Source organism: Esox lucius, chromosome 18, assembly GCF_011004845.1.
Source record: "Esox lucius isolate fEsoLuc1 chromosome 18, fEsoLuc1.pri, whole genome shotgun sequence".
NCBI classification, from domain to species: Eukaryota; Metazoa; Chordata; class Actinopteri; order Esociformes; family Esocidae; genus Esox; species Esox lucius.
Window position 1 is genome coordinate 2951080 of NC_047586.1, and position 14999 is coordinate 2966078.

Consider the following 14999-nt stretch of genomic DNA (forward strand, 5'->3'; position numbering starts at 1 on the left):
GTGTGTTGTTAGTCTCTCGTCAGCAGACAGACTTTGTGAATACAGTGTACAGTTCTAACCACATTTCTAATGTGTATCATTCTTCTAACGTCTCCCAACCTGTATAGAGACAATATTAAATAAATTAGTTTGCTATTTCTCTTGTGGATTGTGATGCAGAAAACACTCAGTGTCTCACTTTTCATTGTTTATTTTTTTGGTACTTTATTTGATTGTGTTTTGTAATAACGTTAGACAATATGTTTCTTAATTCCTAGAAGGCGGTTACAAAGCTGTCTAAGATTGCCTGATCCCTGGAAGTGGTCCAATGGAAGGTTCTGGTTCAATTCGAAATGAATTCACTCAATTCGGGAAATTATTTGAATAAAGAATGAACAATCTGAAAAGCTTTGTAAACAAATAGCTTCTCTCTTTTAATTTATTCAGAAATAGTTGAGGATTATTCTCAACAATTATTGAATTTACATCTCTGTGTAATTTTGGAATCAAATGACTTCACTTCGAACAGACCCCAACCAAGTATTAGCTTATAGAAACAGGACTACAACACTGTTTGCCAAATGGGCAACACCGTGTGACAGGAACTGACTCAATTTGAACCACAGCAATGAGTCAAACCAAATATAGCTTATTCGTCATTATCCTTGTAAAATACAATGCAATAAACTGTGCCAAAACATAAGTCTGATGAAAACACAATAATAAAAAAAAAAAAGAGATAAAAATACAAAACAGTCTAAAGGGAAAAACTCCTAAACAGCATGCCATAGAGGTATAGGCATTCCATAACCACTGTAGACAGAGCAGGAAAGAGTTGGAAGAGAGCTGCATTACAGTGGATGGTGAAACATTTGTAGTGGAAAGGATGAGACCAGCTGCAAGATTTGTTTGTGCTGTATAGAAGACAAACGAAAAGACTAGGCTAGTATTTAAAAGTAAAGTAGCCGGTTAGTCCAAAGGCTAGTTCTTTCCAGATTGGGCAAGTACAAAAGGTGCCCCGATAGGCTAGTCAGAGTCTTTAGAAATATTGCATGGCACAGAGTGTGGACCAGAACATTACCCTGGGTTACTAGCCTGGGCCCTTAAAGTCCCAAGGGGGATCATAGCGAACTCCTATGTTTGTCATCATGCTATACACCACAAACAGATAAGGAACCAGGCTAAGAAGGAAGACCTACTACATGTAGACACTGTCAACTACAAGCTAGCAGCACCATCGCACAATAATCTACTGAACATCTCGGGTCAACTGCTACGACAGCAAAAAAAAAGAAAGAAGAGGAATCACTCTACTCCTAAAAGTGTGGAAAAAAGGTAGAAAAGTTTTTGTTCTTGATGGTTTACAGGCTCTGATCGCGTTTGTGTCCTTCCCCCCCCCCCAAGTCTCTCATTTCGCCGTCATTCATTCGTGCGGTCGTTCAGTCGGGGAAGCGTTGGCACGCCTTCTTCCAGCGACAGGAGGTGCACCATTGGTCCTTGTGCTCCAGGCCGTACACCTTACGGCATTTCTTGGCCTCGCCTCGTGCCTTGCGACTGGGAAGAGCAGATACAGCCACGGTGAGTTCCTCATACTGTAGTCATGCAATCGATATACAGAGCCCTCTAATTATTGGGACATACAAATAATCTTATTTTGGCTCTATACTCCAAAGGACTCGATTTGAAATGTAAGAAAAGCTAATATGGGGACAAACGGATACCCTCAAATTTTTATGTGAGGGTATCTGTGTTAATATATAATGGTGTCAGTATTTAGAAACAACAAGTCTTTTAAAAGGGCCTCTCTGGTCAGGGGCCCATCCATCTGAAATTTCAACAGCTGACTGTCCTGGGACAATTGGCTTGCAGGCACAAGAGAGCTGTCATGTCTTGATTCAAGGCTTTGGGTTTGCCTTTGGAGTCAAACATTGTTGTCTGTCAACATGAGGACTAAAGAGGTGTCCATTATAGTCAACGAAGCATTTATCCACATCAAATGGGCTCATGGACAGTGGATCAGTCACTGACAGGTATTTTGGAGCAATCAGGGTGGAATGCTTTGCTCAAAGTCAAAAAAATATATTTTCTCAACTTGTAGGTTTGGGATTTGATCCAGCAACCTTTTGGGTTATTTGCCTAACACTGATAACCACTACATTATTTGTCCCATGTAATAAGAGTGACAGGGTTGTGAGTAACACGTAAGAGAGTGAGAAGGATGAGGGTGACAGAGGCTCACCTGAAAGAGCAGTGAGAACGTGATGGAGAAGCTGCAGTCATGGTAGTCAGCCTGCTGGTGGCACTGTTCTGTTGAAGCCACTGTTCGCCTACACTCACAGACCTGCAGCGAACGGTCGCTACCTGCAGGGGGCAGCAGAGGGGAAAGGGAGAGGATTAACATTTATTTTTTAGTTGAGAAATGCATAATAACCATACTAATATATTTAAATAGTCCCCATTAATAGAACAAGTACAGAATCTCCCGCCTTTCCTGTTCTGGGCCCAGAAGTCATTTTATCTGGTTTGAGGTGTTGAGATTTTGGGATGGCTGTGTTAAGGTGTCACGGTGAGACAAACCATGGGTGTTGGTGTGGCTGTGTTAAGGTGAGACGAAGCTGGGTGTTGGTATGGCTGTGTTAAGGTGAGACGAAGCTGGGTGTTGGTATGGCTGTGTTAAGGTGAGACGAAGCTGGGTGTTGGTATGGCTGTGTTAAGGTGAGACGAAGCTGGGTGTTGGTATGGCTGTGTTACGATGTTAAGGTGAGACAAACCTGGGTGTTGGTATGGCTGTGTTACGATGTTAAGGTGAGACAAACCTGGGTGTTGGTATGGCTGTGTTAAGGTGAGACGAAGCTGGGTGTTGGTATGGCTGTGTTACGATGTTAAGGTGAGACAAACCTGGGTGTTGGTATGGCTGTGTTACGATGTTAAGGTGAGACAAACCTGGGTGTTGGTATGGCTGTGTTACGATGTTAAGGTGAGACAAACCTGGGTGTTGGTATGGCTGTGCGGTCTAGTGGCGGTTAGAGGAGGTGGAGTCCATTGACAGAGTGCAGGGCTGCAAGAGGCCACACCCCCCCGGATGGGAGTGCAGGCCTAGAGAGAAGCAGAACACAGCGGACAGCGTCACCGCAAGCCAAACCAGACCACACCTTCCAGTGTGGACGAGACCTGCTCGCAACGCACCCAGACTGGAGACTAACGCAACCTGACAGGGGCAGAACACTCTGAAGGCTTGAATAGTAAAAGGGTGCAGAAAGAGGAAAGGCAATGAGAGATTTACCACATTCCAGACAGGGGAAGTCCTAATACAAAGCCGTAACATAAACGAAGGGATGGATGTGGAGCCCAGAGACCTACCGGGTAGAGGTGCTCTGTCTGTATCTGCCAGAAGGAGCTGGGGGCAGACTGGCTGAGGGCGCTGGGTTGGACCGGGTCGGGGCCCGGTCTGGAGCTCCCTGACGAGGTGGACGGGATCTGAAGCCCGGCACCGGGAGGAGACGAGGTCAAGACGGGGGCTGGTGGTGCCGGTGGGATGGAGGAGACAGGGTGGTCCGCTGAGGGGACTTCACAGGAGATCTTTGTGTAGTAGAAGTCCTCCTCTCTCTGAGAGTGTTCCGATCCACTCCTGTGGGTGTGTGTGGCGCAGGTTATGTTTGTTGTGTGTTTGTGTGTGGAGTGTGTGTGTTGTGTTTGTGTGTGAATTTAGAACAGAAACAATATTTTAATTATAGTCCTGTTTCTTACCAACACGACAACACCCATGACTGAATGTGTGGAGGAAGAGTGTCTCACCCCAGGTGTAACAGGCGAACATGTTTCCTCATCCCCACGGAAGACGTCAGCACCTTTCCACAGCCAGGCCACAGACACCTGTACCCCCCTCTGAAACCACTCTGAGGGGGAGAAAGAGAGATGGGGAGAGAGATGGGGAGAAACAGGAAATTGACAAATAAAGAGGGAATAAATTACAGTTTTAAACACAAATCTCTAAACAAAATATTACAATGATTCTTGAACTCCCTCTGTGTCTATGACAACAGTCTGATAGCCCTCCTCACCTTTGACCTCTTGGCATGGTTAAGCTCCTCCCCCTGCTCCAGTTCCATGTGCAGACCTTCGTCTGGACTGCTGTCCATCTCCGCGACAGACGGGGAGGGGGCGGGACTAACGTTGCCATGGTCCCAGCTCCAGTAGCCACTGCTTCCACTGTCAGACAGCTCCCCGCCCCCACACTCCATGTCTCCACCCCCTGACGATGACGCTGCACCCAGAGACAGACAGGCAGACATACAGACAGAATGTCACAATCTGGCCAGGTGATGGAAGCTCCAGTCAGACTTCATCCCACCCTCCATGTCTCCACCCTCCATGTCTCCACCCTCCATGTCCCCACCCTCCATGTCCCCACCCTCCATGTCTCCACCCTCCATGTCTCCACCCTCCATGTCCCCACCCTCCATGTCCCCACCCTCCATGTCTCCACCCTCCATGTCTCCAACCTTGCTGTAAGAGATACCAAGCTCTACACTAGGGGAGGTATATTGTTCCCTGGTCAAATCACACAGGTTGGCCAAAGTAGAAACAGGTCCAGTACGCCGGCTAGCCAGCAAACTAGAGAGACACGGAGGGGATGTGATATCCTGGGTCTGGGTACTGAACCTACCTGGTACCGGGTCAATGTAACTGTGAGGAGAGTCATGGACCACCGAGGTGCAGGACAAACTGGTCAGAACCATGGCGGCCATGATCTCGTCCATGTCCACTGACCCCGGGCTCCGGAAACTGAGGAGAGGAGCACACAACAACAACAACAACAACAACAAAATCAACATGTGAATCAACAACTCGTGAACAGTGACAACATCCACAATGCAACGTCACTAACAGCAGCAATAACATCAACAACGACAACACCATCAACATTACAGAGCATGTAGCAATGATGTCGATTGCATTGGACACACCGCAACCACCAGCGGTTAAAAGCAGAGTTGGTGACCTCCTCTGACCATCACCTAGAGCAGTGGTTCCCAACCAGGGGTACTAGGACCCCTGGGGGTACTTGGCCTCTCCACAGGGGGTACTTGAAAACACTCATGACACCATAGACTTACTAGTGAAATTAACATGAGGGGGTACTTCAGGGGTACTGAAAGTAGTGCAAAAGCATTTTGGGGGCACAGTAACTGAAAAAGGTTGGGAGACACTGACCTAGAGGACCTACCCACACTATCCAACTATTCATCATATAACTGAGCGTTTTGCCTTGCAGTCGTTTTGACTTTGGCCAGGTAGTCACTATAAATGAGCGTTGGTTCTCAGTCCGGTTCTAACCCTTGTAAAATAAAGAATAAATATAAAGAAAGAAAGTAAATTAAGACTGTACGTGTCTGGTGGTCTGGCAGTTTAAGCACATGTACCATTGCAGCGTGGGATTGAATCCAGCTAGCCTCTGGCTCCCTCCCAGTTAGGGATGTCCTGCATTGCAATAGTTTAAGTGCTGGGGGTGGTTGAATCTGTCCATTGTGTGTTGTCTGGGATCTCTAGACCTGTGGTATGTTCTAGTCACCGTTCTGGTTCTTTGAGGTCTTAGGCTGGGTGTCTGGTGACAGCTGCTAATGCAAAAAGGGCTTTGTAGTATAAATGTGATTTATTGGATAGTTGATTGCTGATACACCGTAGCAACACACAGCTTTTAGCCCTTTGTTTGTGCTCAGACACCTGAAAGTAGACAGTGCCAAAAATTTGGAACAGCTACTCAAACGATTATCAGCTTCTGACTTCAGTACCCCCACAGGAAGAGATTACCTGCAAGGGGTGGAGCCTTGGCAGGAGGGCATTGTGGGACTTGTAGTCTGCTGGGGGGAAGAGACATGGGTCCAGCCCACTTCTGCCCTCCCATGGGGCACAAATACTAGCCCTTCCAAGTTTGTCTCCTTCACGTCCTTATGACTTTTCCTCTCTGTCTCGGCAGGGACCTCCTTCCCACGACACTGCATGTGCACCTGCATTTGGATAGAGTCGCAGGCGCCCGTGTGAGAAAAATGTGTCCTTGCTGCGACAGCAGACACGACCCCCCCCCCCAATAATTTTTTTTTAGCTCTCCCTCCCTTCTAAAACCGACCACTCCACCTCCGTGAACCTACCAGTCCCTCCGGTCTGGGCTCTCCGGGCCGCGGGCCCTCCCTGGAGGGACAGGTGAGTGGTGCCGGTGGGGGGAGGCTCTCCTGCCCTTTGCCCCCTGGTCCCATAGCTGCCATGGTGATCCTGCACCCTGCCCTCGTGCGACTACACTCTCCAGAGACGAAGAGGGAGGAGACACAAAAACAACTTACATGTGCTTATCCTGTACTACATAAATGTTGTGCAGTGTTTAAGGGATACAGAATCCCAAGTTTCCACCCTGGTGTGGCTGTGAAGATCAAGGCACTGTTAGGTTTAGAAGTCAACTACACGACCAATGACATCATCCCTTTATGAGAACAATACATTACATCCCCCTCCGTCTGCCTGGAACCATGCCGCAGCAGTGAGTTCGAGGTATATTTGCGCCCTGGACAATTAAGTTGCCGGGTAGAGCTCAATAATCCGTTTCTGTCTGATTCGAATAAAAATACAAATTGTATTGACGCAACGTTTTCACGTTCAAAACATTCTATTAAAATGCATTATTTGCAGGGTTCTTATAGGTTACTTCAGAAGCCGGAGGTATGGTCGCCTCGTCCAATAGGCGCTCACTTCCATGGGTAAACAACAGCCCCAATGTGGAGTAGACGAGCGTTGATTGGCTGTGAGCTGCTTCCCAGGGCACACACCCTTTTCTGACAACGTGTTCGGACACGAGTTTTGGTAGGAGAAGTTGACGGAACAATGGAAATGTATTAAAGTTCGCTTAATTATTAATAAAAAAGTAAACACACTGTCCAGAGTAAGGACCTATTAGTCTTCCTCCACAATAATAGTGGGGAAAAAACGGGACAAATGTCAAAACAAGACTAGCACTGATGAACTCAATAAAAACACCGCTATCCTACCCGGCAACTGAGAACGATTAGAAAACCCTCCCCCATTACACAAGTATGTACAAACAAATTGATAGAAAATAACTACATCATCATCGTTTTTAACATGTTATAAGCACAACCACTATACTATTTATTAGTAACCTTAAAAATACTAACCGATCGATGGCGACGTCCGGTTTGGAGCCTGAGTGAAACGATTTCGGTGTCTCCACCGGTTCTTGCTGCCTGCCAGTGAAAGGGGGGGTTGGATGCGGAGGGACGGATGCGCGCCACACCGCGGTGGCTACGTGTGTCTCTGGTGCGGGCGTATGGTGGAGCAATTCCAACTAGTCGAGTGCGACAGCTGGCCACAGCGCTGATATCAGTCTGCTGCATTGAGACTGTCACAAAAGCATATCTGGGTGATAGGTTACCAGAGCAAAACGATGCCCTTAGCGCAAATGCCAGACAGACAGAGCGTTACTGCGCCGGGGGAAAAAAATAGGTTTGATAAACACACCAGTGCGATGGCTTGCCTCCATTCGTAATCTCCTGAGATGAGATGCAGATATTTTAGTTTGAATAGGCTACACATGTCCAGTGTTTCCCACTACCAAATAATTTGTCATCCCAAAAATATATTGCCTATATCTTTCCCTCTGAATTTTCCTAATCTCTTGAAACAGACTAGCGTATAATGTTATCACACCATTAGGTCTAAACAGTTACAGTGTATTCAATTAAATTGTTTTAATGTGTTTAATGTGACATTAGACAGATTACTTCATAACGTATTCAAACCCCTTCATTTGGTCCACATTCTGTTGTTATTTACTGAATTTATTATTTATTACATTTCTGTTTTTGCAGTCAATCTACACACAATATTCAATAATGACAGAGCAGTAACAGATGTGTACACATTCAATTGATTGGACATGATTTCGAAAGGCCTGTCTATATAAGTCAGACACTTCACAATTCATATCAGAGAAAATAAACAAACCATAAAATCTAAGGAACTCTTCATATACCTCTGAGATGTCCAGATTTGTCCAGACACAAATCTGGGCAAGGTTAACATTTTTTTTGCTAAAGCACTGAAAGTTCCCAGGAGCAGCGGTCTCCATCATTCTGATATGGAAGACCACTGGGATTCTAGTTAGGGCTGATCACCCAGCCAAACTAAATAACTAGGCAGGAAGGGCCTTGGTCAAGGAGATGACCAAGAATCCAACTGCCACTCTAAAAGAGCATCAGAATTTATCTGCAGAGATGGGAGAACCTGCCAGAATTGCAACCACCTCTGAAGATCAATCAATCAATCAGGCCTTGGTGGTAGAGTGGTTAGATGGAAGCCTCTCCTGAATAAATTGCACATGATATGACCTCTGCGAGCATAAGGAAAACAGCCTGTTCTGATGGAACCAAAATCAAACTATTAGGCCTGAAGTCCCAGGGCTATGTTTGGTGAAATCAAGGCACCGCTCATCACCTGGCCAATCCCGTCCCTACGGTGAAGTCGATGATGGGAGCATCATGCTATGGGGTTGATTCTCAGTAACCAGGAACTGGGAGTCTGGTCAGGACTGAGTGAAGGAAGAACAGAACAAAATACAGAGAGGTCCTTAAATAAAACCTGATCCAGAGTGCATAGACTGGGGAGAAGTGGCTTTTAGAGATGTTTGTAAATCTGCCTGAGTGACACAGCCAAAGCCTGGACTTAAGGCCCATTGAACATCTGTGGGGAAACCAGAATGTCACTAGTTCACTGAAGCTCCCCATCCAATTTCACAGAGCTCACGAAAATCTGCAAGAAAGAATAATAGAAACTGCCCAAATCCAGGTGTACAAAGCTTGTAGGGGCACACCAAGGAAGACTCGAAAATGTGATAGTGAGTTTATGTACATGAGATACTTCATCTTTTTGGTTTCAACAAATTGGCACAAATTTCAACAAACATGTTTCTGCTTTGCCATTGTTAGGTTTTGTGTGTAGATTGATGGCAATTCAATTTAATAAATTATAAACTCAGGCTATAACACAACAAAATGTGGGGAAAGTGAAGGGGTCTGAATTCTTTCCAAAGACACTGCACAACAGAAACCAGGCGGAAATGTGTAAAGGGATTACTGACCAGGCCTCCATCTGTTATTCTGGAATTAATGTTTAGCCTATCTGTTCCATCAGACAGACAGACACAGACAGAGAGTCACAGACAGACAGACACAGGCAGACAAAAAAGGCAGAAACAGACAGACAGACACATAAAGTCGGAGCGACAGACAGACCCACTCAGCTCAGTCCAATCCCGACCCAGACAGAATCCTGTCTATTTATAAAATCATGTGACCTTGTCTGACCTAAAACAACCCAGATTAAACTGTGTTGGAGTCACAAGGTGTCTGACTGTATCTTATTTCCTACTATTAAATTATCACATGGAGATTTTCTTTTATTTGAGAAAAAAACAGTTTAACACAATGTCAGATTTCATGAAAGGAGAGAATGTTCTTACAATGATGCAATAACTACAGTGTTTTTTAAAAATAGAATCAAAGTATTGCTCCCAGTTGAATATCAATGATACACAATACAGTGACATCATCAGTTCATAAGATTATTGTAAATGTATGCTATTTCCCATTTGAAGGTTGACAATTTTTTAAATCAAAGAACATGAATGAATCAGTCAATCAGTCAATTGGGTTCTAACCACCACAATTATATCGATCAGCAGGGTGGGTGTCTGGTGGTCTGCTTGGGGACCAGGGAGATTTTATACAAGCTGGCTGCTTCATCTCTATTAGACACTTGGTTGGCTGCTTCATCTCTACTGGGGACACTTGGCTGGCTGCCTCATCTATTTTGAATACACATGGCTGACTGTTTCATCTCTATCGGAGACACTTGGCTGGCTGTTTCATCTCTACTGGAGACACTTGGGTGGTTGGTTTATCTCAGACGGGGACACTTGACTGGTGGGTTTAACTCTACTGATGTCACCTGCCTGGCTGGTTTATCTGTATTCAGAACACGAGACTGTTTTATCTCTTCTGGGTACACCAGTCAAGCTTGCTTATCTCTAATGGGTACACCAGGCTGGCTGTTTTTTCTCTTTTGGGGGAACCTGGCTGGCTGGTTTATCTCTATTGGGGACACTAGGCTGGCTGTTTTATCTCTGCTGGGGACACCTGGCTGGCTGGTTTACCTCTGATGGGGACACCCAGCTGGCTGGTTTATTTCTATTTGGGGACACCTGGCTGGCTGGTTTATTTCTGTTGGGGGGGACCTGTCTGGCTGGTTTATTTCTATTGGGGGACACCCGGCAGGTTGGTTTATCTCTATTTGGGGACACCTGGCTGGCTGGTTTATCTCTATTACGGTGAGGCCTGGTTGCGGGGGAGGGCCTGAGGGAGCTTGTTCTCTGGCATGTTCTTGTGGTGCCTCCATGAAGGTAAGTCAGGTAACTGGGTACCTGGAACAGACAGAAATACAACAATGTGACAGATACTGTGGAACAGAAACAGAACCTCACACAGTATAGAGAAGAGAGGAGAGAAGAGAGGAGAGAAGAGGGGAGAGAAGAGGGGAGAGAAGAGGGGAGGAGAGGGGAGGAGAGAGGAGGAGGAGATAAGGGAGGAGTACCTTGGGGTTGGTCATCATTGCTGAAGGACTTATTTGCAGGAAAGGCTTCTGTCTTGGGTAAAGTCTGGAGGAAAGAAAGACACGTGTGATTGTGTGTGTGGGCAGTGCTGACCAATCGGTTCCATGAGACCGAACGTTGTTATTGGAGAAATCCTCAACTATCCTGTTAAGGCGAGGCAACGGGTTCTACCAACACAGAACCAGTTAGCACTGTGATATCACGTAAACCGCTTTAAATCTGGTCAGCGGTCAATGGCCGGCACATCACTAGACTATTAGCTGGCAAAGTGACACAGGCAGCACTACGAACATCACGGATTGATAAATGTTCTACTCATGAAGGAGGCCTTGTTGATAACATTCTGAAAAACCAGCCGCCCGTAACAAGTCTTAACAGCCTCGGCCATCAGGGCGGGCCGGCGGTGCTGATAGGCAGGAGTCACGTATCCATGACGACAACGCCTGACTTCCTGTTTATGGGCCTACATAAGACAGAAGCAGAAAGGCTAGCAAGTTGCTGTGACCGGTCAGAGGTCAAGGCTCTGATGAATGAAGAAGAAGGTGCTGTTTTGTTCGTTGGTGTCTCAGTGCAAATAACCGTTGTGATGTTCAAATCCCACATAATCGGTTTATTGTGTGTGTGTGTGTGTCAATGTATGCATGTGTGTGTGTGTCAATGTATGCATGTGTGTGTGTGTGTGTGTGTGTGTCCATCCTACCTGTCCTTGGTTTATAACCTCAATCTGGACATCTTGTTTTCTAGAGGTAGGAACACAAGGCAATGAATATATCAGCCGTAGTATTTATTCAACAGGTGAATGTATCCAATGAAATAGGAGACAAGATGTTGAAGGAAAGAAAAGCGACGGTTACTTTAACAACAGAATTCACGTTTATAACCCATTCACATTAAGATGCGTCTCTGCCATCATGATTTAAAGAATAATGTTGAAAAACATAGCAATTTACCGTTAAACATTACTGTAAAAACCCTGCCGTGCCTAGCAGTCAATCTTTACAAGCTTAATTCCGGTAAAGGTACTCCGGTGACAATGCAGGCTCTGCTCCCGGAATGTTCAACGACATGACCCCACCCATAATGCACTGGGCAAGGGGCCTGGGCTTTCCTATTGCCCTGTGGGCAGGGCACACCTACAGAACAGCAGCCCGACACTCCCTGTGACACCAGTCAGCTCTTTAAACACACCCTGAACTTTCTAACTGAATGTATTGTCTCTCTTCTGCACTTTCCCATGGATTTGGAGTGAAGGAAAAAGGTGTGACAGGGACATAGAAATCTCTAGTTGTGAACATATGACCGTATCCCATTTCATGGGGTGAGTATTAATGGCAAAAGGGAACATTTAATCTTTGTAATAGAAATATTTGCAACCTCAGTGTTTCGGGTGATGGAACAGACACTAATTTCCTCTCATAGACATTTCGACAACATTTCTGGTTATCCTGCTTCCAAACGTTGAATTGACAGAAGATGCTCAGCAGCATGAGCATTAATTCAAAATATTAAATTCTTCATTCAACATGTTATTATTATTTAAAAAAAAAAAAAAAAAAAAATGCCCTAACCCTAACCACTAAGATTTTTGCAGCCACTAAAAAGGTAATAGCAGCAATGTTGTCCAGATGTGAATTGAATGAATAAGCCACTCTACTTCCCCAACTAGAATGCTGGAGAATGGGTGCGGAACAACTATTTTAGTTCTGTTTTACAAAATCCCGGGTGAAATGCTTGTATTTCTAAATTCCAAAAAATTATGGGGAACAACACACATGGAACCAAAAAGGGTTCTATCAGGAAGAAAAAGGTTCAACCAGGAACGGAAAACAGTTCTAAACAGTAAAAGGATTCCCCTACAGAAACAGACGAACAAACCCCTTGTGCCTCCCAGACATGACACTGAATAGATAGACCCTCAAACTCTGAGGCAGGAATGGACACTCACCTGCGGCACTTGATACAGATGGTGACGACCGTGATGGTGAGAATGAGGAAGATGAGGATAGAGACGAAACACACCTCAGGGGACGAAGAGGACCATAAAGACCAACCTGTCACCCCCAACACCCCTGCTGGAGCCATGACTTTTGTTACCTACACCTTCCTCTCTCAGTGGCTTTGTATTCCTGCTTAAGGAACAGAGAGAGTAGGAGAGAGAGATGGACAGACACAGAGGGAGAACAAGCGAAAAGGGAGAGAGAAAGAAATAAACAAGGAGATAAAAGAAAGAGAAAACGGAAGAATGAATGAGTTAGATGACATTCTACCACGTCCACAGTCAGGGATGACCTGGATCTGTCAAAAATAATAATAATAATTTGTTATTACAACAGTAATCATGCAAATATTTTGCAGGACTCAAACTTAAACACAAGCACTTGTTCTGATACAACAAACTATTGCTATAAAGTGGAAGACACAAAAGCACATAACACACCCAAAAGGTAGAATGCAGCAAAGTACACACCCAAAGACTATTGTATAAAGATAAGCAATTATTTATTTCTTTGCTTGACACTTACTTTATCTTCCTTACGAGGTAGCCCCACAACTTCAGCTGTCAAAGTCAATACTTTGGTCAGCTAGTCAAAAGAAGTCGACAGTGGCTAGATTGACTGGATGATCTTCTGCCCTCGGTGGCTGAATGAGGTTATGTGATCTCTGTGCGAGAGGATGTTTTCTAATCCACAGTTCCTATTTCTCTAGTAACCTGTCACTGATCCTTGTCTGAAACCACGCACATTCCTGATGTCTTCTGGAAACGCTTGACGGACACAACGGGCTGGCGAAGGGTGTGGTGACATTTCTAACGTTCCAGCGACAAGTGAACACAAGTGCTTGTGTTTTATTTCTTAGGGTGTAGACGGCTCAAGTCACAGGACATCACACAACACGTCTGTCATCATCTCACGTCCCGCTTTTATGTTCCTCTTGCCAAAACCGTCTCCCCCAAAGTGGAGGTTATCCTCCAGTCTTTCCCTTCCTCTCTGGCCACCCGTTGTTCACTGGTCTGATGTTGGTTTTCAGAGACTCACCAACACACCGAGGATTCACCAACACACCGAGGACTCACCAACACACAGAGGATTCACCAACACACCGAGGACTCACCAACACACCGAGGACTCACCAACACACCGAGGATTCACCAACACACCGAGGACTCACCAACACACAGAGGATTCACCAACACACCGAGGACTCACCAACACACCGAGGACTCACCAACACACCGAGGACTCACCAACACACAGAGGATTCACCAACACACCGAGGATTCACCAACACACCGAGGATTCACCAACACACCGAGGACTCACCAACACACCGAGGACTCACCAACACACCGAGGACTCACCAACACACAGAGGATTCACCAACACACAGAGGATTCACCAACACACCGAGGATTCATCCAACACACCGAGGATTCACCAACACACCGAGGACTCACCAACACACCGAGGACTCACCAACACACCGAGGACATCAACTTTGCCACCCACCCATTTGATCAGACGGCAAATAAAAAACAAACATATTTCTAACATGGTACAGTGATCATAATTATGCTCAGTGTATTTTCCTTTTTACAAAACCTGTCTGATCATGATTAAGAATGTCTGGTTTGACCTTTGACATTCGGTGAGCCGTACATTTTTGTATATATTTTTGCGTCACAACCATGAAGGATGGCCTGTATGTCAGGCAGATAGTAGTGGATCATTCAGGAAATCATTAAAGTTTAATATATCTCTATTTGAAGACCATCAAGGTTTTCCTTCATTGGTTTTAACATTTTCAATTTATGAAACTGGATGAAATGTGTAATCTCTGTATTTTAAATGTAAATGTTCTAAAGGATTTTCTGCGACAGGTGTTGAGTTGAGTGTGGTTGACCCATTGTGACTCTCTCATTGGGTGCACATTGTCCTGTGGCATAACATCACCACGACAACACTGACATCTACAGTTCTCTTTTTGAATTAGAGGAAATCACAAAAAGCCCATAGTCATTTGGGTGGTTTTCAAATGTGTACAGGGCCTTCTTAAAACCGCCATATTTTTATCCCGGCTATGCCAACATTCTAACACTTGATGAAACTTATCATCAAAGACTTTGAGTAGTTGAATCTGGTAAATCAATGGATTGTTATTCTTTGACTTTTCTCTCATTTTCAGTAACTTCTTGGGAACAACTGAGGTTAACTGCCTAGCTCAAGGAAAGAGCTAATGTTCACTTTCTGTCTCTGGGATTCAACCTAGCAATCTTTTGTTCACTGTTCAGAGGACCAAACCCCTAGGATACCCTGCTGTCCCTTGACACTGCTGGTCACAAAACATT

The 14999-nt window shown here is 45.2% G+C and overlaps 2 protein-coding genes across 4 annotated transcripts; both read right to left on the reverse strand.

Annotated features, from left to right (window-relative positions):
• Positions 1-178: 178 nt before the first annotated feature.
• On the reverse strand, positions 179-7509 carry znf395b (zinc finger protein 395b). Of its 2 annotated transcripts, none has more exons than XM_020056394.3 (10): positions 7164-7509; positions 6129-6270; positions 5791-5987; positions 4646-4764; positions 4041-4243; positions 3775-3875; positions 3340-3607; positions 2968-3075; positions 2219-2340; positions 179-1533 (listed from the first exon to the last, which is right to left on the reverse strand). In XM_020056394.3, the coding sequence occupies exons 2-10, from the start codon at positions 6240-6242 to the stop codon at positions 1419-1421; spliced, it is 1347 nt and encodes a 448-aa protein (XP_019911953.2). In that variant the 5' UTR covers positions 6243-6270; positions 7164-7509; the 3' UTR covers positions 179-1418. The 2 variants fall into 2 exon arrangements, with proteins under 2 accessions (XP_019911953.2, XP_034143685.1); XM_034287794.1 differs by having other exon boundaries at positions 6129-6277; positions 7164-7508.
• Positions 7510-9429: 1920 nt separating this feature from the next.
• Positions 9430-13439, reverse strand: LOC105018035. 2 transcript variants are annotated; one of them, XM_020056396.3, is made up of 5 exons: positions 13177-13439; positions 12600-12783; positions 11355-11394; positions 10636-10699; positions 9430-10465 (listed from the first exon to the last, which is right to left on the reverse strand). In XM_020056396.3, exons 2-5 carry the CDS (start codon positions 12734-12736, stop codon positions 10368-10370), a joined length of 339 nt encoding a protein of 112 aa, XP_019911955.1. In that variant the 5' UTR covers positions 12737-12783; positions 13177-13439; the 3' UTR covers positions 9430-10367. The 2 variants fall into 2 exon arrangements, with proteins under 2 accessions (XP_019911955.1, XP_019911954.1); XM_020056395.3 differs by having other exon boundaries at positions 12600-12780; positions 13177-13436.
• Between the last annotated feature and the right edge of the window lie 1560 nt (positions 13440-14999).

Coding starts and splice junctions, on each gene's coding strand:
- znf395b (XM_020056394.3), bottom strand. CDS start 6,242: ATGGCAGCTATGGGACCAGGGGGCAAAGGGCAGGAGAGCCTCCCCCCA. Junction 4,765..5,790: donor CAAGGCTCCACCCCTTGCAG/GTAATCTCTTCC, acceptor TCCTCTCCTCAG/TTTCCGGAGCCCGGGGTCAG. Junction 4,244..4,645: donor TTACATTGACCCGGTACCAG/GTAGGTTCAGTA, acceptor CTCTGGGTGCAG/CGTCATCGTCAGGGGGTGGA.
- LOC105018035 (XM_020056396.3), bottom strand. CDS start 12,736: ATGGCTCCAGCAGGGGTGTTGGGGGTGACAGGTTGGTCTTTATGGTCC. Junction 11,395..12,599: donor ATCTGTATCAAGTGCCGCAG/GTGAGTGTCCAT, acceptor TCCTACCTCTAG/AAAACAAGATGTCCAGATTG. Junction 10,466..10,635: donor CAATGATGACCAACCCCAAG/GTACTCCTCCCT, acceptor TGTCTGTTCCAG/GTACCCAGTTACCTGACTTA.